Raw genomic sequence first — 26,295 nt, forward strand, 5'->3', positions numbered from 1 at the left:
CGTACGTCGCGGCGCGGCGCTTACTGGGGGCCCGGCTTTCGCCCGCTGCTGCCGCCGCCGCCGCCGGCCGCGGCTGCTCTCCCAAGATGGCGGCTCCTCCGGGCGAGTACTTCAGCGTTGGGAGCCAGGTGTCGTGCCGGACGTGCCAGGAGCAGCGGCTGCAGGGCGAGGTGGTAGCCTTCGACTACCAGTCCAAAATGCTGGCTTTAAGTATCCTTCCCTGCGTGGAGCCCGAGGCCGGGCCAGCGTGTAGGTGCGGTGGTGGGGGGGGTGGGGGACGACGGCGGCGGCTAGGGCCCTCTCCGGGCCTAGGGGCGACCGGCTACCGCGGCGCCCGGGGCGCATGCGCATGGTCTTGAGCTCCCCTCCCCCTCCCGCTAGCCCTTTGGTCCGCTTGGGGTCCCTGTCTCCCATCCCTTGTGGGAGCTGGCCCCAAACGAGGGTCAGTGGGTGGAGGGGTGCTTGACACGCGGGCGGCTTTTCGTGGGAAACGCCATGAGAGGGGACACAGTGATTAGGAGAAGGGGTAGTGGTGGGAGGGGGCTGGTGGATTGGAGCCCGGATGGAGTGGGGGGCGGGTAAAATCATAGAGTGAGGGGGTGTGTAGGGTAAGGGACTGTTTGTAGGGCCAGGGTATGGAATTTAGGAGCGGGTGTCTGCTGATGGGATTTGGTCCAAGAAAGGGCGGTGGGATGGTGACCATTTGGGCCTTGCCTGGTTGTGAGAAGAGTAACTGCAGGACAGAGTTTGTGTCTGAACTGGTGGCTCGTTTTGCTGATGCTTGTGTTTGCGTGGTCCTGGTATGGGGGGAGTGTTGGTTTTTAGGTTTCTCAGTCACTTGGAATTTGCTGTTTTGAGGATGTTTGCATTGGAAGCCTGTTCCAGAGAGGGCTTGCCACGTTTTTCAGGGGCCCATGTATGGGTGTTTGGGTTACAGGTGACAGTAATGTCTCCTTTTTTCTTGCTTAATCCAGCACATGGGAGTCCTGACTTTTTTATAGTAGTACCCTCCTTTTTGAAAGTAGCAGTGTTAAACTGAATGGAAAAGCTGGCATGCACCTTTGGGATGGAAGTGATTTCTGAATTACCCAGGAAACTCAGTCTTGGGAACAAAACACTTCCTGGTTAGAATAAATTTGCCAGGTCTTCTCTTTTTATTGGAGCTACAGGTGGGTTTCTTGGATTTATTTTATTTTATTTTTATTTTTTTTGAGGAGTAGTCCTTTATGGTGTATTTCAAAAGGAAGTTTCCTACTGAGTCTGCTGCCTTTGAGTGGCATGCATTTTAATTCATTTAACCACTAGTTGTAGATTTCTAGTTTAAGAAGGTGTCTTCTTAAACTAATTAGGACAAGAACAGTTGCATTTTCGTTCTTTTTTAAACAAGAGGTCACACCTGGACCAAATTCTTTTTCTTCAGTGGTTTAGTTGGAAGTATCTTAGAAGAAGGACTTACTCTACTTTTAATTGGTATACAGCAGGCTCTTAGTAAATAGTTGAATGGATGGATGAATGAATGGATTAACTAGTTGGGCACGTTGGGTGAGTTTCCTTTCCAGTGCTGTAGTTTTCTTTTCTGCAAAATGGGAAATCTCAAACCTAAAAAACTAAAAAGGGCATCGTACTGTATTATACCAAGAAGAAAAAGTACTGGCTCTTCGTTGTGTTTCATAGGTTCTAGGCTAACAGTACATAAGACTCTAAAACTGCTTTATGCCTCTCCGTAAAACCCATAGAAATTGACAGAAACCCCTTTGAAGGCTTCCAATTATGGGTTGTGTATGGATATAAAATCCTTGAAATATTTTGGTTATGGGTTTGGACAGGAGAAAGGTTAACAGATTTCCTGAAGAGAGCTTTGAATCTTGTGAGACCCTTTTGCTTGTGGCATCATGCCTATTACACAAGCCTTGTGTGAATTGTGTTTTCTCTGTTCCTTTGGGTTGTGCCTCTGCTTGCCCTGTTTTCCTTAACTTTATTTTCTCACCAGAATGTCCCTCTTCCAGTGGAAAGCCCAACCATGCAGACATCTTGCTCATAAACTTACAGTATGTTTCAGAAGTGGAAATAATTAATGACCGAACAGAAACCCCTCCTCCCCTAGCTTCACTCAATGTTAGTAAGGTAAGGACTCAAGGATTGGTCTGGCTCTCCAAAATGGTGGGAAAGATGAGCCCCATTAACGTTTATACATTGTTGTCTGTTTTTCATTGACATATGATTGCTTGTTCTGATATCTTTTTAAAAAATATATTTGTTTAGTTTTTCTCTTTATTTTTGGATATCTGCAAACCTTAAGAAGCATCTTGGCTTGGGGTGTGACTCAGTGGTAGGATGCTTGCTTAGCATGCATGAGACCCTGCTGTTTGATCCCTAGCACATACAAAACAACAACAACAACAAAAAACAGAACTAATACCCAAATAGCATTGAGAACTTGCTTTTACCCTTTGTGAAAAAGGGCTTATTTTAAAAATCTGGAGTCTACATGAACTTCTGGTGGTGGTAAGGTTGGATGAGGGGTGTTGCCTACCAACCTTCTGAAGTTGTGTAATGTGGATATGTGCATACATGAATGTATTTGTTGCGTAAAGAACTGGAGCATTTTTCAGATTCACAAATTAGAAAGCTGCTGCCTTAGAGTTTCATTTTTGTCTTTATGTTTGAATTTTGAGGTCTAACATTTCTTCAGATGTTTAGGGTATATTTTAAGCTTCCATGTGCAAATTGATCTCTGGGAACCCAGGTCTTTATTTAGACTCTTCAGTTCATTTAGCCAAAGTTCATGTCGATTAATAATAAAATGCCCCAATCTCGTTCCATATCTATACTGTCTCCTGTAGTTAGAAAACACTTTTTTCTAGAATGATTGGGACCTTATCCATTAGAACTCAGTTAAATGGCACTTCTTCCAAGAAGTCTTCTTTGATGACCAGGCTAACGTAATTTGCCTCCATCGTTCTCTTTCATAATACCTGTTCCTCATAGTTATCATTTTTAATCAACATAGCACCTTTTTTTTTTTTTTTTTTGTGGTACTGAGGATTGAACCCAGGGGTGCTTTACCACTGAGCTACATTCTCCAACCTTTTTTTATTTTGTAATGGGGTCTCTCTAGTTGCTTAGGGCCTTGCTGAGTTGCTGAGGCTGTCCTCAAACTTTTAATCCTCCTGCCTCAGCATCCCAAGTTGTTGGGATTATATGCATGGGCCACTCTGCCCAGCTCTGGGGCATTTTTAGATTTAAAGGGGGATGCTTTTAATTTATACTAGGATAACAATTAGAGATTGGTGTGTCCTGGGCAAATTGGGATCTAAGGTTATCTTACATGCAACCTTTTTGTAATTATATACTGTTTACTTGCCTAATGTTTGTCTTACCAAACTATCCTGGAAGGATGGGAACCATGTTTGCTGAAAATATAGAGCCTTGCACTGAGTAGGTGTTTAATACATTGGGTGAGTAAGTTATGACTTTGATTTTAGTAGCAGCTGCCTTTCTGTAAGTCTCTTGAATTATTAGTATGGTGGAAGTTTTTTTCCCTCTAGGGGAGTCTTGTAATAATGTATGTTCTCATCTTTCTTGGCAAAGCAAGGAAACACAGGCAGATGAGACAGTAGTGGGTAACTGAGGCTGGTCAGTCTTAATCTTCTCAAATGTGGAGCTCTCGCCAGATTCCAGAGAAATATGCACTTTTTTTTAGTGAGAGGGTCTTGGGTTTCATGTGGAAGGCTGTTGCATTCAGGATGTCCCATTCTTTGAAACCTTTAACTTTTTAAAACTCTGACTTGTCAGATGCCTCCTACTAGAATATACCTCTTTGGACGGACTTTTTTATTTTTTGGTGCCAGGGATTGAACCCAAGGGTGCTTAACCACTGAGCCACATCCCCAGCCCTGTTATATTTTTATTTAGAGATAGGATCTTTATTGTCACCTGTAATTCCAGTGCTTGTGGGACTGAGGCAGGAGGATTGTGCATTCAAAGCCTTGGCAGCTTAGCGAGACCCTTTCTCAAAATAAAAAATAGGACTGGGGTTGTGGCTCAGTGGTGGAGTGCTCGCCTAGCACTTGTGAGGCCCTGGGTTCAATCCTCACCACTACATAAAAATAAAATAAAGGTATTGTGTCCACCTACAGCTAAAAAAAATTTAACAAAGATAAGGACTGGGATGTGGCTCAGTGATGAAGTGCCCCTGGGTTCAATCCCTAATACCAAAAAGAATTAGGATGGGCTGGGGAGATAGCTCAGTGGATAGGACCTGGGTTCGATCCCCAGCACCACAAAAAAAGAATTAGGAAGTGTGGCACTGTTAAATGAGAGCAGTTAAGAAGCAATTCTCATCATATATTTGTCCTCAAAGAACAATAGCTCTTGGTTATTTATTTTGTGGATTGTGTTTGCTTTTAGTATTTTGCTTTCTGCTGGTTAGTTCTAGTTGTTGACCAGCTTTATTATAAACTAATTGTTTATTCACTTTTTCAGGAAAGCAGCAAGATGTTAATAGCTTGGGGAGTACCAGAAATCTTTACTTACTGTATGGATAGCTTGCCAAGTCTTGAAAAAGGTTGCTGGGAAGAGGAGTCAGAAACTAAACACTAAAATTAGGTTGGAGGGTTATCTTTGGATTTCATTTATTCTTTCTTTCATTTGCAGAGATGTTTATGAGTAAGCCGTATCTTCTTTCCCTTGAAACCAACATTTCAGGATGCTTTATGATTCCTCCTTAGAGATTGATTTACAGAGTACCTCTGGTTGTTACTGAAAACAGCTGAACTGGGCAACTATTTATGTGGTAGTTAAATGACATTATTAAGAGCATGGACTTGGCATTTTCTTAAGATGGAGGATTGTTTAAGCATGTGGAAGGTAAAATACTCTGAGATGCCTGGAAGAAAACTGTTAGGTGTTCGCAGTCTGAAGGAGCATAATTCCTGTACTCTTCCAGTGGAAGATGCCAGCATGTGTTGGTTATCTTGATGATATAGTAAGGTGCTATCTAATTAACCTGTTGATATAAACTGGATATTTGTTTACTCTGTTCCAGCAGGAAATGAAAAGGATTTTTAAAAGAAATACTTAGTAACAACTCAACTAGAGAAGGTATAAACTAGCAACTTCTTGGAAATGAACCTGTTTTACTTTCAGTTGGCAGGTCACACTAAAGGCTAAAAAGTCTTAATGTCTATCCCAGGAATGAGATGTAAGAGAGAGCTTGGGAGAGGACTGGTCTTGAATAGCTTCTGTTTTTTGGCAGTGTTGGGTATTGAACTCAGGGCCTTGAGCATGCTAGGCAAGTACTTTATTGCTGATCTACAGTCGCAGCTCCTTGAATATCATCTTATCTTCTGCTTAGTAACATTGTACCCTGTTAAAGTGTTCTGACTTTCCTAACTCTTAAGACAGAAGCATTCAAATAAAAGTACAAGATCATACAGTCATAAGTGAGGTCCAGGTTATTCACCATTGTGATTCATTCCGTTTCACAAAGACTTTAATCATTGCTTGGAGATGGAAGCCACAGGAACCTCTTGGAGTGAAATAGGAAGTTTTTTTTCCTTTGAAATGGGGTCTAGAACCCAGCTGAGCTGTATACCTAGCATCCTCCCAACCCCCACCCCCCTTTTTTTTTTTTTTGAAATGGGGTCTTGCTAAGTTGCTAAGGCTGTCCTTGAATTTGGAGTCCTCCTGCCTCAACCTCCCGAGTCACTGGGATTTCAGATGTGCTTCACTGTGTCTATGAAATAGGTTTCTTTGAATTGATTATGCATCTTAGACTCTGGAGATAAAGATTACCCATGGGTTAGTAGTGTTCTTGGGAGATTTGGGACATGTCAGCATTAATCAAGTATTCTTATGTGTAGCTTTTATCAAACATTTACTAAAAATTAGGGCTGGGCTATAGCTCCAGAGGTAGAGTACATGCTTAGTATGCTCAAGGCCTTGGGTTCGATCCCCAGTATCAAAAAGAAACCACTACATTTACTGAAAATCTATTTTGTTGTAAGTTTTGCTGGGGATCACACCTCCCATACCCTTTTCTAGTGCTTTGCTGTTTACAAAGAGCTTTGACACAGTTCATTTCATCCTTGCCATCATCCTATATAATTCTTTTTCTTCCTGTGGTAGAACACAGGGGTGCTGTACTACTGAGCTATATCTTTAGCCCTATTATTTTGGGACAGGATCTTGCTCAGTTGCCCAGGCAGGATGACCTTCAACTGGGGATCCTCTTGCCTCAGCCTTCCAAGTAGCTAGGATTACAGGCATGAGCCACTGCGCATGGCCCAATGTGATCTTTAGAGTACCCCTTTTCTCCCCCTGTTTAATAGATGAGAAAACAGGCTTGTCAGTTTTAAGTGGTTCCTTCAAGGTTATATAGCTAGTAGTCTATCCTCTGAACTGGATCTTGTTAAATCCTAACAGCAGTTCTTTTTTTTTTTTCTTTCTTTCTTTTAATTTTCTTTTTAGTTGTAGATGGACACAATACCTTTATTTTATTTATTCATTTTATGTGTGCTGAGGATTGAACCCAGTGCCTCACATGTGAGAGGCAAGCGCATTACCACTGAGCTACGATCCCAGCCCCGAACAACAGTTCTTATGGTGGGAATATAGTTGCCGTCTCACAGAACAGTAAGTGGAGGCTCAGAGAGAAAATTATGAGCTTAAGGTCATGTGTCTAGTAAATGATAGAGCTAGGAGTTGAACTCAGGTCTTACATTTTTACTGTGAATTCTTGTGTTTTTCCTTCCCTCCCCTCCTTTTTAAAATTGGTGCCATTATGATTTAAATAATAGTGGGATTTGTTGTTAAATATTTGTGTGCACACAGTATAATAATATGATTTGGTCAGTATAATTCCCAGCATTTTTTCCTTTCCCTCCCTCCCATCTTTCCTCCTTCCTTCTTACCCCTTGGTGCTTAGCCCAGGTAACTCATAGAGCAGTTGGGCAAAATGAAGTGAGTACCCAAACTAAGTAAAGTTTCTAAATAAAGAGAAACATTTTTTGTTGTGTTTTTGGTGAGGGCGGTCTATTCTGAAGAACCCAGAAATGAACAAAGCAAATTAAGTCTTTAAAGTCACTTCTCTACTTTTTTTTTTTTTTTTTTTTTTTTCCAGTTCCAAGGTCTTACACATGCTAGGCAAGTGTTCTAGCTACTGAGCTACATCCCCAGCCCTTCTTATTTTTTATTTTGAAACAGAGTCTCACTAAAATACCTCCACCTTGTGTTCTTCTTGCCTCAACCTCTTGAGTCACTAGGATTACAGGCATGTGCTGCTATGTCTAAAGATATTTTTAAGAGACCTCTTATTGGTAACCAGAATTAACATGAATTTCTAGAGCAGTGATATCAGGTGGCATAATTAATTGAATACTTGCCCAAATACTGGAGGTCAGAATAAGTTGTCACAGAACTTAGGAGGCTGTGCTTTCAACTTCTGAGACTCTTAGGGACTTCCTGAACCAAGGCCAGTGTGTATTATTTATTTACTTAGAAGAATTTATTCAGTACATTGAAAGAGATATGTCACTTTCCTGTGTTCAAGAATACTTTTCTACAAGCGTTGTTGTGGGTAGGGGACACAGGAAAAAGAGACAAAGCATGGAAAATTGAAATCCACAGTAATACAGTTTAGGTATTCACCTTCCTTACTAAACCACTGACTGGTTTGTCAACCTTGTGTGTGTGTTGACATAAGGGGTTGCAGGTGGGTTGGGGAGAGAGACTGGGTATTGAACCCCTAGCCGTGTGCATACTGGGTAAGCACTTTACCCTGTCAGCCTTTTTGTTTTTGTTTGTAGTACTTGAACCCAGGGGCACGCTACTACTGACTTGTGACCACAGCCTTTTTTTGTGGGGTAGGGGATCATGCTGGGAATCAAATCCAGGGTCCCAGGGCCTCACCTATGTTAGGAAGTGCTGTACCACTGAGCTACTTCCTCAGCCCTTCCCTAGTCCTTTTGAGAGAGTCTTGCTAAGTTACTGAGGCTTGCTGCAAACTTGCGATTCTCCTGCCTCAGCCTCCTGAGTTGCTGAGATTATAGGCATATGTACCAGGAGGCCTGGCCTCTCAGCTTTTTTCAATCTATTTCTGACCTGTTTTCCATTACTAACAGCAAGCAGTTAGTGACCAAGTGGGAACAAAAAGAAGAGATTCACAGAACTTGTCATCAACCCCTGGTAATGAGGAATGAGTTGGCTTCCACTGAGTAAAAAATGGACTCTGGAGATAAGTCTGGTGGAGGGGTTTGATAAGGCTGAAAATATGGAAAAAATGACAGTTTTCTTATTTTAAAGCCTTTTGATTTTTCATCACTTAAAGAAGCTTTGTTTTTCTGTTTAGCTTTCTGACTGTGTATCTTCAAAACCTAAACTAGATGAAGTGTCACATTCCTGTAATCCCAGCGGTTTGGTAGGCTGAGGCAGGAGGATCACGAGTTCAAAGCCAGCCTCAGCAACGTCTCAAAGCCCTACATAACTTAGTGAGACCCTGTCTCTAAATAAAAAAATACAAGAAAGGGCTGGGGTCTGTAGCCGTAGCTCAGTGGCAGCCTGTCAGTTGTGAGACACTAGGTTCGATCCTTAGAATGACAAAAAGTAAATAAAGGCATGCTATCTAACTACAACTACAAAAATATTTAAAAAAAAAAAAAAGAAACAAGAGCCAGACAAGGTGGCTCATGCTTGTAATCCAAGCCGCTTGGGAGGCTGAGGCAGGAGGATCTCGAATTCAAAACCGGCCTCAGCAATTTAGCGAGTCCCTGAGCAACTTAGCAAGACCCTGTCCCTAAATAAAGTAGAAAAAAAGGACTGGGGATGTGACTTGGTGGTTAAATGCCCCTGGGTTCAACCCTTGGTACCAAAAAAACAAAACAAAAAGACTTTTAAACAGTTTTCTGCTCTTCACTGAGAAGAGCATACTTGATACTGTCACAAACACATTTTAGCACACATGAAGTGCCATAGGCCCTGCTGACTTGTTTTTTGTTTTAGGCAATCTCATCAGAATTTTAGGTCTTACAGCATGAACCTCTTGAAGTCTGCCTGGGCACATACCATGTGCTGATTTTTTGGTGTTTTCCCAACTTTTTTGGTTAAAGGTAAATAATTCTATTATCAGGGGTTCAGGAAAGCCTAATTTTGTTAATGGCTGTATTGTAGGAAAGCTTGCAATGGCATGTGAAATGCTGAACCATTCTGAGTGCCTCTGGACATTGTCCTCAGAAACGGAAAAAAAAAAAAATCACGTTTACAATAAAGTCTTTTTTTTTTTTTTTTTGGGAGGTACTGGGGATTGAACCTGAGGATTGAACCCAGGGCTTGTCTATGCATGGTAGGCAACTGCTATACTACTGATTTACATCCCCAGCCCTTTTTATTTTTATTTTTTGAGACAGGGTTTTTCTAAGCTGCTCAGGCTAGCCTTAAACTTGATATCCCCCTGCCTCAACTTGGGATTACAGGCGTGTGCTATTGTGCTTTGCTTAAACTTTACATTCATTCATTCTGGTATTGGAGATTGAACCCAGGTGTGCTCTACCACTGAGCTGTTCCCAAGTCCATTTACTTATTTATTTATTTTTATTTTGAGACAGGGTCTCACAGAGTTGCTGAGTCTATCCTCAAATTTGTGATCCTCCTAACTGCCTCACCCTCTCAAGTTGCTATGATTGGAGGCATGTGCTGTGGTGCCCATCTCCAAAGTATACTTTTTGAAAGAAACTGACTTAAGTGCTTACCTTTAGTAAGCACTGATGTTATACTGAGGGAATAATTGACTTTGTTTTTATTTTGTTTTTTGGTACTGAGGATGGAACCCAGGGGTGCTTAACCACTGAGCCATATCCCTGGCCCTTTTTATTTCTTTATTTTTTTATTTTATTTTTTTTTTGTGGTCTGGGGTTTGAACCCAGGGCCTTGTGCATGCCAGGCATAGCACAGTACCCACTGAGCTATATCCCCAGCCCCCTTTTTATTTTTTGAGATTGGGCCTTGCTAAATTGCTTAGGGCCTTGCTAAGTTGCTGAGCCTGACTTTCAATGTGTGATCTTCCTGCCTCAGCATCCAACTGGGATTACAGGCGTGCACCCCATGCCCAGCTGTTTTTGTTTTGAGTTCTTCCAGTTTCACAGCTAAAATTCATCATAACTTTAGAATTTTCTGGTGATTTAAGGGTTGAACCCCACATATGAGTAAATTCCTGGTGTAGTTGATAGACCCTGTACTATGGCCTGTGTTCTTGGAACTAACCTCTTAGCAGGGTCCTTGACTATATTTTGATCCAAATATGTGAAAGTATGAAGTTACTACCAAGTAGAGGCAGAAGTAGCTTGGCTACCTGTTTAGGTCTGTATGTATATATTTTTTCTTTGGTGCTGGGGATTGAAGCCAGGGTCTTGCATATGCTAGGTAAGCTCTCAACCACTAAGCCACACTCCTAGTCCTAGGCATGTGTATTTTGGTAGGATGTAGAAGGCATGTAAATGTGGGAAGGGAAGTAACCACTACATATGGCAAGAAAAATTTTTCTTTTCCTTTGGAGGTTGGATATTAAACCCCAGACTTCATGCGTGCTAAGTAAATGATGTATCAGTAAGGTACACACCTAGTCAAGAAAAAAATTCCTTGTTAGAATTACATTTGGTCCTAGAGACTGTAACCTTTTGGTTAGAATATATTTTCAAGACAGTATTCTCAGGTATGAGCCCTTCAGTAAGATTTGCATCTAGCTCTTGGCAGATAGTGATTTCCTCATACAGGTATGAAGATGCAGGTGAGAGGTGGAGAGGAAGAGTGCATCATTTCTGAGTGTCAGGGGTCATGTAAAATAGTGAATGGGATCAGATGAGGTCGGAGAGGTAGAATGAATGACTGCCATTTTATCTTTTTTTGGGGTGGTACTGGAGATTGAATCGAGGGGTGCTTTATCACTGAGACACATCCACAGCACTCTTTTTTTTTTATTTTGAGACAGGGTATTGCTAAGTTGTTGAGATGGGCCTTGAACTCACAGTCCTTCTGCCTCAGCCTCCCAAATTGTTGGGATTACAGACTTGTGCCACCTCGCCTAGTGATTAACTGCCATTTAAAAAATTACTGGCTTTGGTGGGAGTACTGGAGATACTACTGTACCACTGAGATACATTCCCAACTCTCAGCTCCCTTTTTTTTCCCTTGAGACAGTGACTCATTAAGTTGCCAAGACTGACCTCGAACCTGTGATCCTCTTGCCTCAGCTTCCAAAGAAGCTGGGATTATAGGTGTGTGCCACCATGTCCACTATATCACTGATTTTTTGAAAGTCAGGTTCAGTGGCATTCAGACTTTGAGGTCAGCTTCACAGCTGTGGTAGAGGATGCAGTGCTTTAAACCAAAGCTCATGACTCAGGTCAGGCTATAATGCATGTCAGCCAACTGACTCAGTGGGACCCTCATTAGACCTTCTTGGCATCATAGGGGATGAGGGAAAACCACTGTCCACCTGAAAATATAGATTTTTGAGTCCAGGAGTCTGGTAGAGTTGTGCCATAGCCAGCCTTTGTACTCTACCTCTTTGATAAAGACAGTTCAAAGTAAGGACTGTATGGTGGGTCAGTGGTGGTATCTCCTTCAGGGTAATAGAGGGGTATTCTAACTGGCAGAGAATAGGTTTGGGGGAAGAAATCCAAATAAGTGGTGCAGTTGAATTCTACCACTGAAATGTTTAAGGCTAGCTTATGTAGATACCAGAAAACGTTCTAGAAATTGAATCAAAAGTGACCAAGCTGGAAAATTCAGAGATCTACACACTGTGACAAAAGTATAAAACGTGGGGAGTGCGCATTCTTTTTACACTGGGCTGCTAATGAACTGGGTGACTATTTAGTCACCTAACCTATGGGAACTGTTAGTTTTATGATTACCTCTATGGACCTGTAATAGTCATTAAGGTTTCTTCATTCATTTGCTTTCCCTCTTGTACTCTGTGCCAGGTGTTGAGAAATGTCAGAATGATTATGATACTGTGCTTGTCCTCAGGAATCTCATATTTTTGGGAGTTGTGAAGGGCAGCAACTTTTTTATGTTTTTGATGTGGGTGGAGTTTGCTTCTGGGGATCCATTTCAGGGCTTTGTACATGATGAACACATTCTTTATCACTGAACTGTGTCCCATCCTCCAGTGTGTTAACGTGGTAACAATATGGTAAAGTCTGTGGTAGTAGGAGTATTAGCAAGGTGCTATGACAGCATAGAAGACGGGCAGCAACAGGGCACTGTGGCACATGCCTGTAATTCCAGTGACTCCGGAGGCTGAGGCAGGAGGATTGCAAATATAAGGCCAGCCTTAGCAATTTAGCCAGATGCGAAATAAAAAGGGCTGGTGATATAGTTAGGGGTAAAGTGCTTCTGGTTTAGTCACAGCTGCTGCAAAAGAAAAGTGGGCAGCAGTCTTCTTCTATAAAGAGTCAGTGCCAGGCATTGTGGCACATGCCTGTACTCCCAGCAGCTTGGAGGCTGTGACACGAGGATCATGAGTTCAAAGTCAGTCAGCAACTCAACGGAACTCTCTAAATAAAATCCAAAAAAAGACTGGGGATGTGGCTCAGTGCTTAAGTGCCCCTGAGTTCAATAGCCAGTACCAGTACCAAAAAAAAAAAAAAAAGATACTACATCTTTTACGCTTTATGGATTCTCCTGTCTTTGTTAAAACTACTCAAATTTGCCTTTGTAGATAGTATATAAACAAATGAGCATGATTGTGTGCCAGCCAGTGAAACTTACTAAAACAGGTGGTTGTCTGAATGAATTTGGTTGGTAGACTATAGTTTGCTAGCCCTTAGAGTAGTGAGCATTTTAGGGAAGGCTTCTGAGATGTGAGCATGGGGAGAATAAATGGCAATGCTCATCTTTGCAGTTTAGAAACTTTGCATTTTCAGTGGCTAAATCTTTGGTGTCAGAATGATTTTTTTTTTTTTTTTTTTTTGGGGGGGGTACTGGGGATTTAAACCAGGGGCACTTTACCACTGAGCTACATCCCCAGCCCTTTTTGTTTTTTATTTTGAGACAGGGTCTCGCTTAGTTGCTTAGGACCTTGCTGAGTTGCTGAGGCTGACTTTGAACTCATGTAATCCTCCTGCCTCAGCCTCCCCAGTTGCTGGGATTATAGGCATGTGCCATGATGCCCACTGGGAGATGGGACTCTTAATTTGTTTTTTTAGTTGTTGATGGACATTTATATTTTATTTATTTATTTATTTATTTATTTATTTATTTATTTATTTATTTATTTATATGCAGTACTGAGAATGGAACCCAGTGCCTCACACATGCTAGGCAAGCTACCACTGAGCTATAACCCAATTCCTGGGAAAGGACTTTTTTTTTTTTTTTTTTCCTTTTTTTTTGTGGAGGGGGTATCAGGATTGAACTCAGGTGTACTGAGCCACATCCCCAGCCCTGTTTTGTATTTTTTTTAGAGACAGGTCTCACTGAGTTGCTTAGTGCCTCGCTTTTACTGAGGCTAGTTTGAACTCATGATCCTCCTGCCTAAACCTCCTGGGCTGCTGAGATTACAGTGGTGTGCCACTATACCCAGCTGGGAAAGGACTCTTAATGACCAATATTTATTTGCTTTCTTTTGGAGTGCATGTAGCATTTCATTTGACAAGTAAAAAAATCATATATTTAACATATACCTCATTAAAAAAAATTAATCAATTGTCAGGTATTTATTGAGCATCAGCTATGTACTGGGCTCGGTTTTGGGTTTCTTAGAGGATGTGTTAGTGAACAAAACAAAGGTCCCTGTCCTTGGGGAATTTTTATTTTAGCAGGGTTTGGTCTTTAGGAACAGTTTCCAAAGAACTGGGCCAACAAAACAGGGTTTTAATGATCTGTCCAGGGGGCTGATAATAGCTTGCATGCATAAGGTCATGGATTCAATCACCAGTACTGCAATCAATTAATTAATAAGACTAACCCAGGGCCAGTTGTGGTGCATACCTTCACAACTGTACACCTGTACTTCCTGGGAGGTTGAGGCAGAAGGATCACAAGTTCAAGGCCAGCATGGAGAATCTAGACCCTGTCTCAAAATTAAAAAAAAAAAAAAAAGGACTGAGGATATAGCTCTGTGGTATAGCACTTACTTACATACACAAGGCCCTAGGTTCAATCCCCAGTACCGCAAAAATAAAGGAAAAAAAAAGACCCTAAAACCACATGACCGTTGTCACAGCCAGAAAGCAGCTGTGATCAGGAAGTGAATGCTGTATTAACGTTTTAAATACTTTTGTATATTGTGGAATGGGTAAATCAAGCTAATTGCATTGCCTTGCATACTTATTATTTTTTTTGGTGGGAAGTGCCAGTATTGACATTAGGGACTTTACAGATGTATTTTACTAAACTCCAACAGTAACCCTTCAGGATGGATTTTGATGTACAGATGATGAGCATACCATGGGTCAGTAGACATATATCTTGCCTCTAGATGTGTGGCATGTGTGAGGCACTGGAGTCATGCATATAGTGACTAGTAGGGATTTGAGCTGGAATTTCTCTTTTGGAGGGGAAGATGTTGGCACTTCCGTTCTACTTTTTATTTTTTCCTCTCACTAGAACCCAGGAAGCAGCAGCACATGGCTCTATCACTGAATAAATTGAACTCTTAACTGGGTGCAGTGGCTCATGCCTGTAATCCCATCAGATGGGGAGACTGAGGCAGGAGGATTTCAAGTTTGAGACCATTCTGGGCAAAGTGAAGACCCCCATCTCAAAAAAAAAAAAAAAAAAGAAAAGAAAAATGAACTTTTTTTTCCCCCCCCTACAAGTGGAGCCTCTCAACTTGGATGATAAAGACCTTTTCCAAGTAAATATCCCAGTTATGTTTTGGAAAATACTTTCTAGGATTTATAACTTCTCTAGCAGTTGTTACAGAAAATAGAAGGTGTGTTACTATGTGAGATAATGATATGTTAATTTCACCACTATAGTAGCCATTTTACCTTTTGTATCTTGTAACATGTTATATTCCTTAAACATACATAATGTATAAGACCAAAGGGGAAAATCAGTCTAAGCTCATTGACTAAAGGAGGGTTGGATTGTATGAATTTTTCTGAAATGACCCACAAGCCACCTTCTTTATGCTAATAATATTATAATAACAGCTAATATTTGCACAGTGCATTATAGCTCACCTACTGCTTTTCTAATTCCCTCATGGAGCATTAGGTGACTAATTTGAGCCTACATTCTCAGAGATAAATTATTGGGGTCAAATTTCAGCTTGTATCTCAACCAATTTTCTTTCTGGCAGAGCCACATGTAAGTTTGACAGCAGTTTATTAAAGGATGTCATGTCTAGGAAATTATTCTAATGTTTTGTGACATAATTCATAATTACAACCCTTTTTTTTTTTTTTTCTTTTTCTTTTTTTGTATACTGGGGTTGAACCCAGGGGCACTTAACCACTGAGCCCACATCCCAACCCTTTTACTTTGAGTCTTTTTTTTTTTTTTTTTTTTTTTTTTTTGTGATGCTGGGGATCGAACCCAGGGCCTTGTGCATGTGAGGCAAGCACTCTACCAACTGAACTATATCCCCAGCCCCTGCCAGCCCACTTTCTATTTTTAATTGTGAGACAGAGTCTCACTAAGTTGCCTAGGGCCTCCCTAAGTTGCTGAGATTTACTTTTTTTTTTTTTAATATATAATATTTTTTAGTTGTAGATGGACCACAATTCCTTTGCTATATTTATATGTGATGCTGAGGATGAAACCTCACACATGCAAGGCAAGTGCTCTACCACTGAGCCACAATCGCAGCCTCAAGACTGAATTTGAACTCTCAATTCTGCCTCAGCCTCCTGAGTTGCTGAAATTACAGGCATGTGCCACCATGCCTGGTTTTATTTTACTTTTGTTGAATTTTGAGACAGGGTCTCATTAAGTTGCTGAGTGTCTTGCTCAGTTGTTAGGGTTGGCCTCAAACTCGGGATCCTCCTGTCTCAGCCTTCTGAATCTCTGGGATTACAGGCATGCACCACCATGCCTGACTTTGTGACATAATTACACACAGTTTTTAAAAACTTTTGATTTTTCTGACATATAGTTTGCATTTTAAACTAAGTTGAAGATAAAACTTTGTCTATAATGTGTATTGACTGTGACTTGAATCTGGTTCTGTATTATATGGTAGCAATATGGAAGTGTTCACGGGTGTTCTGTACAAACCTGGTAATTGATGTGAAAATGTGGGCCCCTGGTTTTGCAGTATTTTCATCTTTTCATCATACTAAGTAAGCACTTAACATGTCTGCATTTATGTGGAGGAGACTTGGTTTGATTTACCTTTCTCTATTCTTAGAACATCAGAAAACAATGGATTTAGGGAGTATACTTAACCATATTGGCCTGGAATGTTTTCTCACACAGGATATTTTCTTTGACATGCCCCCCTGTGAATTACCTTAACCAAAGAAATAAGGGGGATGTTCTTTACGTTTAGGGTAAGACTGGGGCCCTATTTGAAAAGAAAGGCCTTCCCTAAAAGACAGGCAAGCCTGTTCTGTACCAGGAATTTTGTCTAGTGGAAATAGCAGAGTGTATTGATTTTAAAAAGAAAAGAGAGTTGGGACTGGGGATGTAGCTCAGCAGTAGAGCCTGGCGTATGTGAGACCCTGGCTTTAATCCCTACCATCACACAAACAACAAAAAGGATTGCAGTTTAGTTTTACAGTGTGTGTTTGTTTTTTGTGTTTTTTTTTTTTTTGGTACTGGGGATTGAACCCAGGGGCACACTTAATCACTGAGCCACATCCCCACACCCTTTTTGTATTTTATTAAGAGACAAGGTTTCCCTGGGTTGCTTAGGACCTCGTTAAGTTGCTGAGGCTGGCTTTGAACTTGTGATCCTTCTGCCTCAGCCTCCCGAGCCACTGGGATTACAGGCATGTGCCACCATGCATGGCTCATAGGATTGTTTAAAGAATGTTTTCTTTTTCTATTTCTGCCAGAGCTGGGGATCAAACCTAGGAAGTCCGTATTTTAGACAAGTGCTCTATCACTGGGCTATACCCCCAGCCCTCAATTCAATGTTTTGATTCATTATTATGAATTCTAGGACACAAGTTTAAGAGGTATACTGTATTTTTTGAGTTCCCAGCTGTCTAATGTTGTAAGAAACAGGATATTTTTCTTTTTTCTTGTTTTGGAAAAGATGGGATCTTACCTTGTTACCAAAATATTCCTCCTACCTTACTCAGCCTCCCAGGTAGTTGGGACTACAGATGCATGCCATAGTGCCTGGCTCAAAATAGTATTTTATTAGAAACTTATTTCTTTATGGTGTTGGTGATTGAATCCAGGTGACTTTACCATTGAGTTACTCCCCCAGCACTTATAATTATTATTTTTTCCCCCAAGTACTTCCAATTTTTTATTTTGAGACAGAGCCTAAGTTGCTGAGGCTGGCCTTGAATTTGCAATCCTCCAACTTTAGCCTTTCTGAGTTGCTTGGATTATAGGTGTGCACTACTATGCTGGCTATTAGAAAATTTTAAGCAGATGTTTTCTAGTGAACAAGGAGACTTGGGTGTACTGATACTTGGAAGAAATATTTTTCAGAGCCTTTTGTTGATAGCTAAGAATGAGGGCTTTCAGGTACCTACCTTAGATCCAAAGGAGCCATGAGCAAGATTTCTTAGGATGATAGTTCTTAACCATTCTGGTTTGCCACCCCCTGACTCTCACCCCACCCTCGGGTTGCAGGCAGCAACCAGTATTTCAGGGTAGCAGCTGCAGTTCCTTCTAACCCCTCTCTGAGGGCAGCTGGTTTAAAGACCCAAATACACAGAGAAGACAAGCTGAGAGTGTCTCATTGGAGTCAGTAGGTCACACGGAGCAGGTTTGTCTCTGGACTCTGCTTCCCTTGTTGTATCAGCTGTCTCAACCTGTTAAATGCTTGTAGTAGGAATCCCCACAGCACCTGTGCTTTCCTGGTCTGAAAACAGCTGATAACTAAATAACAAGATGATGTGCATATTGCCTGGATTTTGTAGTCATTGTGGCTCCTTGCTCTTCCCCTTATGTCACTGAATGCACAAAGAGATATGTGTGTGCCCTTGGTGTTCATAAAAGTCATTCATGTAAGGGTTATGCAGCGACAGGCAGAACTAGACCTTTTTATATTGATTTGCTTTGGTATCAAGTTCATGCACTTTTCTCCTTTGCCCACATCAAGGTGCTATATATAAAATGGCCCCTGGAGGAAGCACTGGTTAGTAGACAAGGATTGACTTTGTTTTCACTGGGAATCATACAAAATGAAAGGAAAGGCAGGTAAGTGCAGGTTGTCATGTGCAGTCATTTAGTTAAGCCACATGCACATTAGTTAACACATACTTGTAGGTTTATGCTTCTTGTTTTGCCTGAACCCAGTGTATCCTTAAACTTGGTGCCTTTTATTTTGAGAGATTCTATCTAGTTAGTGCTTTTTTTGTATGGTAGCAAGGCCAGCAGCTGGCATGTTGTCTTTAAAAATAGGTGTAGAATGGGCAATAGTCATTAAATTTGAAAGCATAATCCCTATGACCCTCTCCAGCTTAAAAGACACACCCTACACCTTTACTACTTAGGGCAGCTTTTATTTTTTTCTCTCTGGCATTCTGACATTAATCATAAACTTAATAACTTGGAATGTAGGTGTATAGTCATTTATAAAAGATGAAGTGAAAAAATTAGATTTTATGACAATTCAATGTAGAGTGGTATTCATTTGCTCTACAAAAGAAGGCTTATCCACATTCCGCATGAATTTTCATGCCTAAAAAATAACAGGTACTCTTCCCTACGCCGACCCTCAGTTTTAAAGAGAGGAAACAACTTCTAGAACAGTTTCTTCATATCTAATTGGTGGGGTCCTCTGTGAGAAAAATTTACCCCATTTGCACAACTTCCTGGTGAAAGCAGATTCCTGTAACTAAATGCCAGATTGAAGCATTTTTCAATTTGCCATGAAAATGCAACCTGTGAACTGATAGCTGAAGGCTTCAGGGTTTTCAGTGAATCTAGGTCCCTAAAGTCTAATTGCAGATCCAGGTAGAGTAGTTGAGGCCATTGGGTTGCATTGAAATATTGAAATACAGCTCAGTGGTAGAGCTCTTGCCTAGCTTGTGCAAGGTCCTGGGTTCAATCCTGGCACTCCCCCCACCCCCCCAAAAAAGAAGAAATGTAGTCATCTTGCACTCATTTCTACTGAGTTCCAAGTGCCCCCTTAAATTATTTAACATTTGGGATCTGTTCACATTAGAACAAATGGAGAATTACCTAGTCCATTTTCCTTTGCTTTCAGACAAGATTGTGCAATTGGTATTTGGGAGAAGAGGGTGGGACACAGGGTGTATTTTGAAACTACTGTTCTATAACTAAAGTGTCATTTTACTCTTGCTGTCTAAATAATCATTCTGGCTGAGATTTATATCCAATTTGTTCTGCCTCTGGTAAAAAATTCAAAGTGACTCTTTTCCCAGCACCCCCACTCCCAGCTTAATTTGTCAGTTCCATTTTTAAACATTCTGCATAGATGCCTGGTTTCCTGAACTAACTCTTCTCTTACTGAATGGGGTGATGTTATGTTTTTGAGCTACTGTGTAGGTGACAAGGACATTTTACTAGCCACCACAAGCTTTATAGAAGCAACTTTGTTTGACCCAGCATTGGGAGATGATTTTGGTTTTCCAGTTGAAAAACATTTTTAAAAGGGTTTGAGAATTCACAGTAAAACCCTCCTACTGGCTCTTGAGATGAAGCCCTGCCTGACCACTAGCTGCTTTCCGGGAGTTCCACTCCTTCCAAGTTTTCCCTTTCTTCCTTGGAGACTTTTTAGATTTTTTAAGGCATTGCTTAGAAAACGAGACTAAGTGAAGCCCTTTCTTGTTACCAGGGTTTTTTGGTACCTGAGTAAGTGTAGTTTAAAATACACCATGAGGACTGGGAGTATAAACTCAGTAGTTGAACACTTTCTTAGTGTGTATGAGGCCCTGGGTTCAATCCCCAGCACCATGCAAAAACAAATGCCATCAACAGTTCTTTTTTCATAGAAATGGGATACTTTCAAGCCACAGGGTTTTCTTGGTACATTTGGAACTGTTACCACTCAGAATGCTGTCAGTTCTGTACACTTGTTTCTCTAAAGGTAGCACGATGAGGCCAGAATAGTGGCCAAGCCAGAAAGATTATTTGTATGCTGTTGATGTATTTGTCCATGTCCTAGAGACTGTTTGCTCTGGCATCAATTCACTGCTGTTTTGCCTTGCTTTCCTCTCTTCTCTGGGGAGACTGAGATGACAGCATGTATGTGCTAGCCTTTCTGCCCTCACATCTCCTCCTCCCTCAGACAGTTTTTGAAATTCAGGCAACAGTGAATCTATCCAGTTCCACATAACCCAGTTGAAGGCTTCCTTTTCTTAATAACAAAGCCAAGCCTTAATAAAATGTTTCATTTTACCAACAAAGAATTAAGATATCTTACTTTACTTTTTCCTTCTATAGAAATATGTTTGGTTGATGGTTTGACAGGTCTCTATAAAAGCAGAATAAAAATATTTAAGGATTCAAAGCACCTAGGTACTATTAGAACATGCTGATGGTGTATTCCCTCTTTGTATTTAAGGATCTGATGTTTGGGAAAGATTGCTTTTGCATGTGTTTAGTATGCTACAGTATCATTATATTCAGTTATTTAAGTTCATGGGGCTGAAAAATCTCCATTTGTTTGCCTTTCACATACATTATCTGCCTTTCCTTTGTTTTAACCACCTTGTCTAGCACATTTGTTTTGTCTTAACACAAATATGTACTTCTGAAGTCTGTAGCACCCAGTTGTGTGGGTTGGAATGATAGATTGATAGGTTACCCACCCATGTTGAGAAATTTTTAAAATTTTAATAGATTACCAGATTTTACTAGAATTTCTTTTGATGAATTTATGATTGTTCCACCAGAGGGCAGTGAAGGAACTGAGGTAGAATTCAGATCATTTTTTTTTCCCCATAAACAGGGCAGAGTTGCTGTCAGCTTAGATGAAAGTAGGCAGAATCTTGTTAGGTTTATTTGAGTCTTGCCTCCTCATGTGAGTGTGATAATGGTGTTGGACAAGGCAGAGCCTCAAGAACCTTGAATTTTGGTCTGTAAAGATGTGGTACATGTTAATTTCTAAGCCTGAGGCTCTGACACAGTAGTGGATAAACATTCTTTGTTTTCTCCTTTTGATAGAAATGTATGTATTACTTTTTATCTTTAACCATCATAGTCAAACTCTGTAATATTACCCTGCTTTATTTTCTCCCTAACCCTTATCACTGAGATTGTCTTGTGCTTTTATTTACTTGTTTATACTTTGTTTCTACCCCCCCGCCCTCCCCCTTTCAAACTGTATGTAATCTAGTAAATGTCTGGCACATGGGAGGTACTCAGGAAAAATAAGGAGGAAGGAAGGGGGTGTTTTCCAGGAATAGCATTTATCTGTTCAGTATCTGTGTTTAACCCACATTTATATTGCGGGTTATTTGTTTGTTTCACTTTGAATCTCTGATAAAACTGAATCTATCCAGACTGGTCTTTTCTGACCTCTTTTCTCAGCTCAGGTCCTGACTTGGGAAGAATAAAGGTGAATGCTTTTCTGAGTTTCTTTCTCTCCCCCATCCCAGCTTGCCAGCAAAGCACGGACAGAGAAGGAGGAGAAGCTGAGCCAGGCCTATGCAATCAGCGCTGGTGTCTCCCTAGAGGGCCAGCAGCTCTTCCAGACCATTCACAAGACGTGAGTTGGGAAGCATAGGGGTCCCTTGTCCTGGGTATGATGTCTGGCTGTGTTGTCTAGTGGTAGACTTTTGGGTCATTGATTTCTAAAAGTGTGCCAGGGAAGCTGGGAAGTATGTGGGCAGGACCCCATTGCATCTAGAGATGCAATGCTTGTTGCTGCTTTCTAAACAGAAGAGTAGTGTCATCACAGACAAGGTATCATCTCTGGGTTTCAATTTCTTGTCTATAAAACTTAAAGTTTTAGATTAGATTATCCATAAAATTCCCTTCCAAACCTAGTAGTCTGTAATTTACAACTAGTGATTTCTTTTTCACTTATTTTTGTTGTTGTACCTTTCTGTAAAAGTTGATGCAGTTTTATTATGGGAAAGTTATATCTGTATCACTTTTACCTGTTGTACATTGAGATAAACGGAGACTTATGGAGAGCATAAGTCCATCCTGCCACTCCTAAAAGACATTTTGTCACAGAATAAGTCATTTGACTAACTGCTGAAAACTAGAACATTTGAGATCCCCCTTCCCCCTGCTGCCTTCTGTTACCCTATTTAACCCTGGATCTGGTGCACAGATGGCAGCTGGCACCAGAGTTATGTGAGGCTGTGGTATATCTGAGCATTTACAGGTATGTGAAGGAACTCTCTTAGTAGTATCAGCTGTCCTGGGGTTCCCCCAAGTGTGAGCTAGAATAGGTTTTCCCAGTCTGGCAAATGCCCAGTTGTCTGAGAAATGTGCGGGGTTAGTTAGAGGAGCAGCTCCCATGGTGGTTGGTAGTGACAAAGTATAGATCTGTAAAGTGGGGAGGTTTTTTGTTTTGTTTTGTTTTGGTACCTGGGATTGAACCCAGGGGTACTTTACCACTGAGCTGCATCCCCAGCCCTTTTTATTTTTTATTTTGAGACAGGGTCTCACTAAGTTACCTAGGACCTTGCTAAATTGCTGAGGCTCGCCTTGAACTTTCAGTTCTCCTGCCTTAGCCTCCCAAGTTGCTGTATTACAGGCATGTGCTACTGCACCTGACTGAGTTTTTACTGGCTGGGTTTCTTCTTTCTAGAGGTAGTATTTCTCCCTACACCAGGGGTGAGCAGATTATACCAGTGGACCAAATCTTTTCATTTGTATATATATCTCCTGTGGCTGCTTTTGCACCACAGTGGCAGAGTTCCATAGTGACAAAGCCCAACTGGCTTGCAGAGCTTAAAATACATACTATCTGACCCTGGATAGAAAATGTTTACTATTATCTAAATTGAATCTAGTGACCTGAGTTTAGTTGTTTATTTGTAACTGAATTTTTTTTGGATAAATTTTTTATGGTTCTCCAGGTCCCTGATCCTTCAGAGTAACAATTCTGGATTCTCCCCAGGATAAATGTACATCAGTTTCATTGCTTTCCTAGCCAGTGGTGCCCAGAGGATCCTGGCTCCTCTCTCTGGGCTGCTGTCATCTAGCCGTTGGCTGAGCTGGGAATTTGGACTCAGCCTTCTGGAGTTAGTTCTTCATCAGGCAGGAGGTGTGGCATGCCCCCAAGAGGTAACCTTTCACTTGTTCTTTTCTCCTTCTAGCATTAAAGACTGTAAATGGCAAGAAAAAAACATCGTAGTCATGGAAGAAGTTGTTATTACACCCCCATATCAAGTGGAAAACTGTAAAGGCAAAGAGGGGAGTGCACTGAGCCATGTACGCAAAATAGTAAGTAAAGGAACCGTAAGACTAGTGAAAGATGGTTCCTTGGCCCTACCATACGAGCATCAGAGCAGGACATGGTGCTTTTACATACATAATGTTTCCTCTAGCAGCCCTGTCTGACGTCTGTGTACTGTGGGGACTCTGCAGCTGTAACTTGGACACTCCTTTGGGGTTGGAACCACTGGGCATTATGGAATACTATGAGTAGTCAGCCCCATTTCCTTTGCCACATAGCTTTATAGAGTTAGCCAGGCCATTCTGTGGTATTGGACCTGAGCAGTTTCTCCCATCCTTGGTTAGGTTTTTCTTAGCCACAGATGTCCTTTTTGGAAGGACTAGTGTAAATCAAGTACCATTGGCATCTCTGACCTTACATGTATCACATGACTTTCTCAATTGAGGCATAGCATTGGTAAAATAAAATAATACCCCTGCCATTTTATTTATTTTATTTATTTTTTGCTCTGAGGAACACTGAGAAGTCATTGTTGTGGGTGTGAAAGGTATAAGTCTTAATTCCCCTCCCCCTAGCTTTCATTCAGCATTTGTGTAAAGAAGAGAGAAGGAATTTGAGTCATAATGATCTCTCCTCATTTTATGTTTTGTTAATTGATTCAACCATTTCTAACCACTTTTAGCTAAACTGCCACAAATGTGACTGAAATCAAAGGCTTCTGTCTACCTCAGGCTTGACATGGCCCATAGACAGCAAGAGCAGAGGTGCTGCATGCATAGTTCATGGGTCAGACAGCTGGGCTGGGACTGTTAAAGCCTGGGCTGGGTTGTTAGGGAGACCTTGCTTGCCCATCTCCTTTTCTGATTTGACTCCTTGGTCTCTTTCAGGTTGAAAAACATTTTAGAGATGTGGAAAGCCAAAAGATACTGCAGCGTTCACAAGCCCAACAACCACAGAAGGAGGCTGCTCTGTCATCCTGAGTCCACACACATGGAGGACTCTTCCAGCATCCAGCCAAGGAGGCAGTGGTGGTGGCTTCAGCGGAGGCAGGCCGGGGGAGGGAAGGGATCCTATATTTCCTGTTGGCTCTTGTTAACAAAGGGTCAGCATTTCCAAATCTTAGACTTGAACAAACAAAACACCCAACAAAAAAGAACAAGAGAATAATTTAAAAGTTGAATCATTACTTGACTAACAGACTTTGGTCCACCATGTCCTTTTCACAGCCCCCTTCTGGAACAGTCACCTTGTTAATTTTATTTTTGAAAATTCCTTTCCGGCTCTGCCCTTTGACTTCTGACTTTCCTTTCCTAGTCTGTTCCTGCCATTCTGTTTTTATAAGTGGCTACACTTGCCTTCTGAATGATCGAAAGAAACTTTTACATCTTTTCTTCCAAAATAAAAGTAACAAGCTGACTGTGATTCTTAAGTTGAGACCTGAGCAGCAGACGGTGGTCTCACTTTAAATTTTTCTTTTTTTTTTTTTTTTTTCTTTAACTTTTTTTTTCTTTTTTGCACAGGGCATGGCTTGAATTAGTTTTATTTTTCTTAACTTTAAATATATATATGAAAATATATATTAAAATGTTCTCTAAATATTTTCTGCTTCTTGCAGGTCTCTTTTTACTAGATCATGGCCGTTCTTCCCACCTCATCCCTCTGGAAAAAAAAATGTGTTGCCCTTTCCACCACCCGTAATAGCCAGGACAACTAACTTGACTTAGTTACAGCAAGAATCTCCTGCAGCACTTTGTAGAGCCCGTGTGTGCAGATGGGATTTGGCTTTAAGGGTTCCTGATAGCTTTTCAGTCTTTATGTATGTAACAGTCTCACGTTTGGCCCCAGCCTCAGGACTCTCCCTCTGCCTTTGTTGTACTTCATGGTACTAGAAGATCCTCTTCGCCACTCTCCACGTGGGAGAGTCAGCTGCCCTTCCTCCTGTGCCTCTGCAAGCAGAGAACTGCTTGCATGGCACATCTCAGCTCTTCCTCCTTGAGGGATGATTTTCTTTTCTAAGAAACATGGAGTCTGTCTACCTGACCTCTCTTAAAATCTATATTCAGAACCTCTAGCCCAGGAAAAAGCTTGGGTGACCTCTAGTTTCTCTTCTCTTGTCATCTTCCTGCTCTTCTGCCCTGCCTCCACCCCCTGAAATTTTACAAGCTATTGATAGTTTGTATGCGCTCAGCCAATGGGCAGAAAACCTGGAAAGAATTTCTGGACTTTAGCCCACCAGTTTGTCTGGTTTGACTAACCTGCTGAGAACTGAAAGTGGCACTTATCCCTGGGCCTTCAGGGTGGTCTCATGGGACGAGTGCTACCAGATGAATATCAGGCACTGAGTGGGATGTGGGTGATGCTCATGTGACTGGCTAGAGCTTTGGGGGTGGGGTGGGGGTTAACTACTATTTTTTTGGCCATGATCTCTTTCCCCTTCCCTTTTTTTTTTAATTAAATAAATGGATCAAAATTAAATAATTCAAGCCCTGCCTTCAAAATGAAAAAAAAAAATTTTTTTTAGTATTGTTTAGCAAAAACAATAAAACCCAAATTTTTTTAACCATCACTCATGTCTCGGGTTTGTGCGTACTTTAGAGGCCCCAGAGGAAGGTATCTGAGGTGTCTGAGGAAAGTGTGTCTGTTTGGCTTAACCTTTTCCTCTAGTTTCCCTACTTTTTATTCTTTGTTTTTCCACATCTGAGAACTTACCTGGAAATACAGTGCAAAGTGTGTCATTTAAGAAGGGGATTCCAGGGTTTGGAGGTATGTGCAAGTGGATGTGGGTAAAAAAAATACGGGTCCATTACAGAAGAGCATTCTTTATAGGCTTCTTAAGAGGC

General features: G+C 41.2%; 1 protein-coding gene across 2 annotated transcripts; it reads left to right on the top strand.

Annotated features, from left to right (window-relative positions):
• Positions 1 to 25,921, top strand: Lsm12 (LSM12 homolog). 2 transcript variants are annotated; one of them, XM_047542631.1, is made up of 5 exons: positions 1 to 210; positions 1,991 to 2,124; positions 21,699 to 21,808; positions 23,376 to 23,490; positions 24,343 to 25,921. In XM_047542631.1, exons 1-5 carry the CDS (start codon positions 87 to 89, stop codon positions 24,433 to 24,435), a joined length of 576 nt encoding a protein of 191 aa, XP_047398587.1. In that variant the 5' UTR covers positions 1 to 86; the 3' UTR covers positions 24,436 to 25,921. The 2 variants fall into 2 exon arrangements, with proteins under 2 accessions (XP_047398587.1, XP_047398586.1); XM_047542630.1 differs by having other exon boundaries at positions 5 to 210; positions 23,376 to 23,502; positions 24,343 to 25,914.
• Positions 25,922 to 26,295: the final 374 nt, after the last annotated feature.

This window comes from Sciurus carolinensis, chromosome 3 (genome assembly GCF_902686445.1).
Source record: "Sciurus carolinensis chromosome 3, mSciCar1.2, whole genome shotgun sequence".
In the NCBI taxonomy this organism is placed as follows: domain Eukaryota; kingdom Metazoa; phylum Chordata; class Mammalia; order Rodentia; family Sciuridae; genus Sciurus; species Sciurus carolinensis.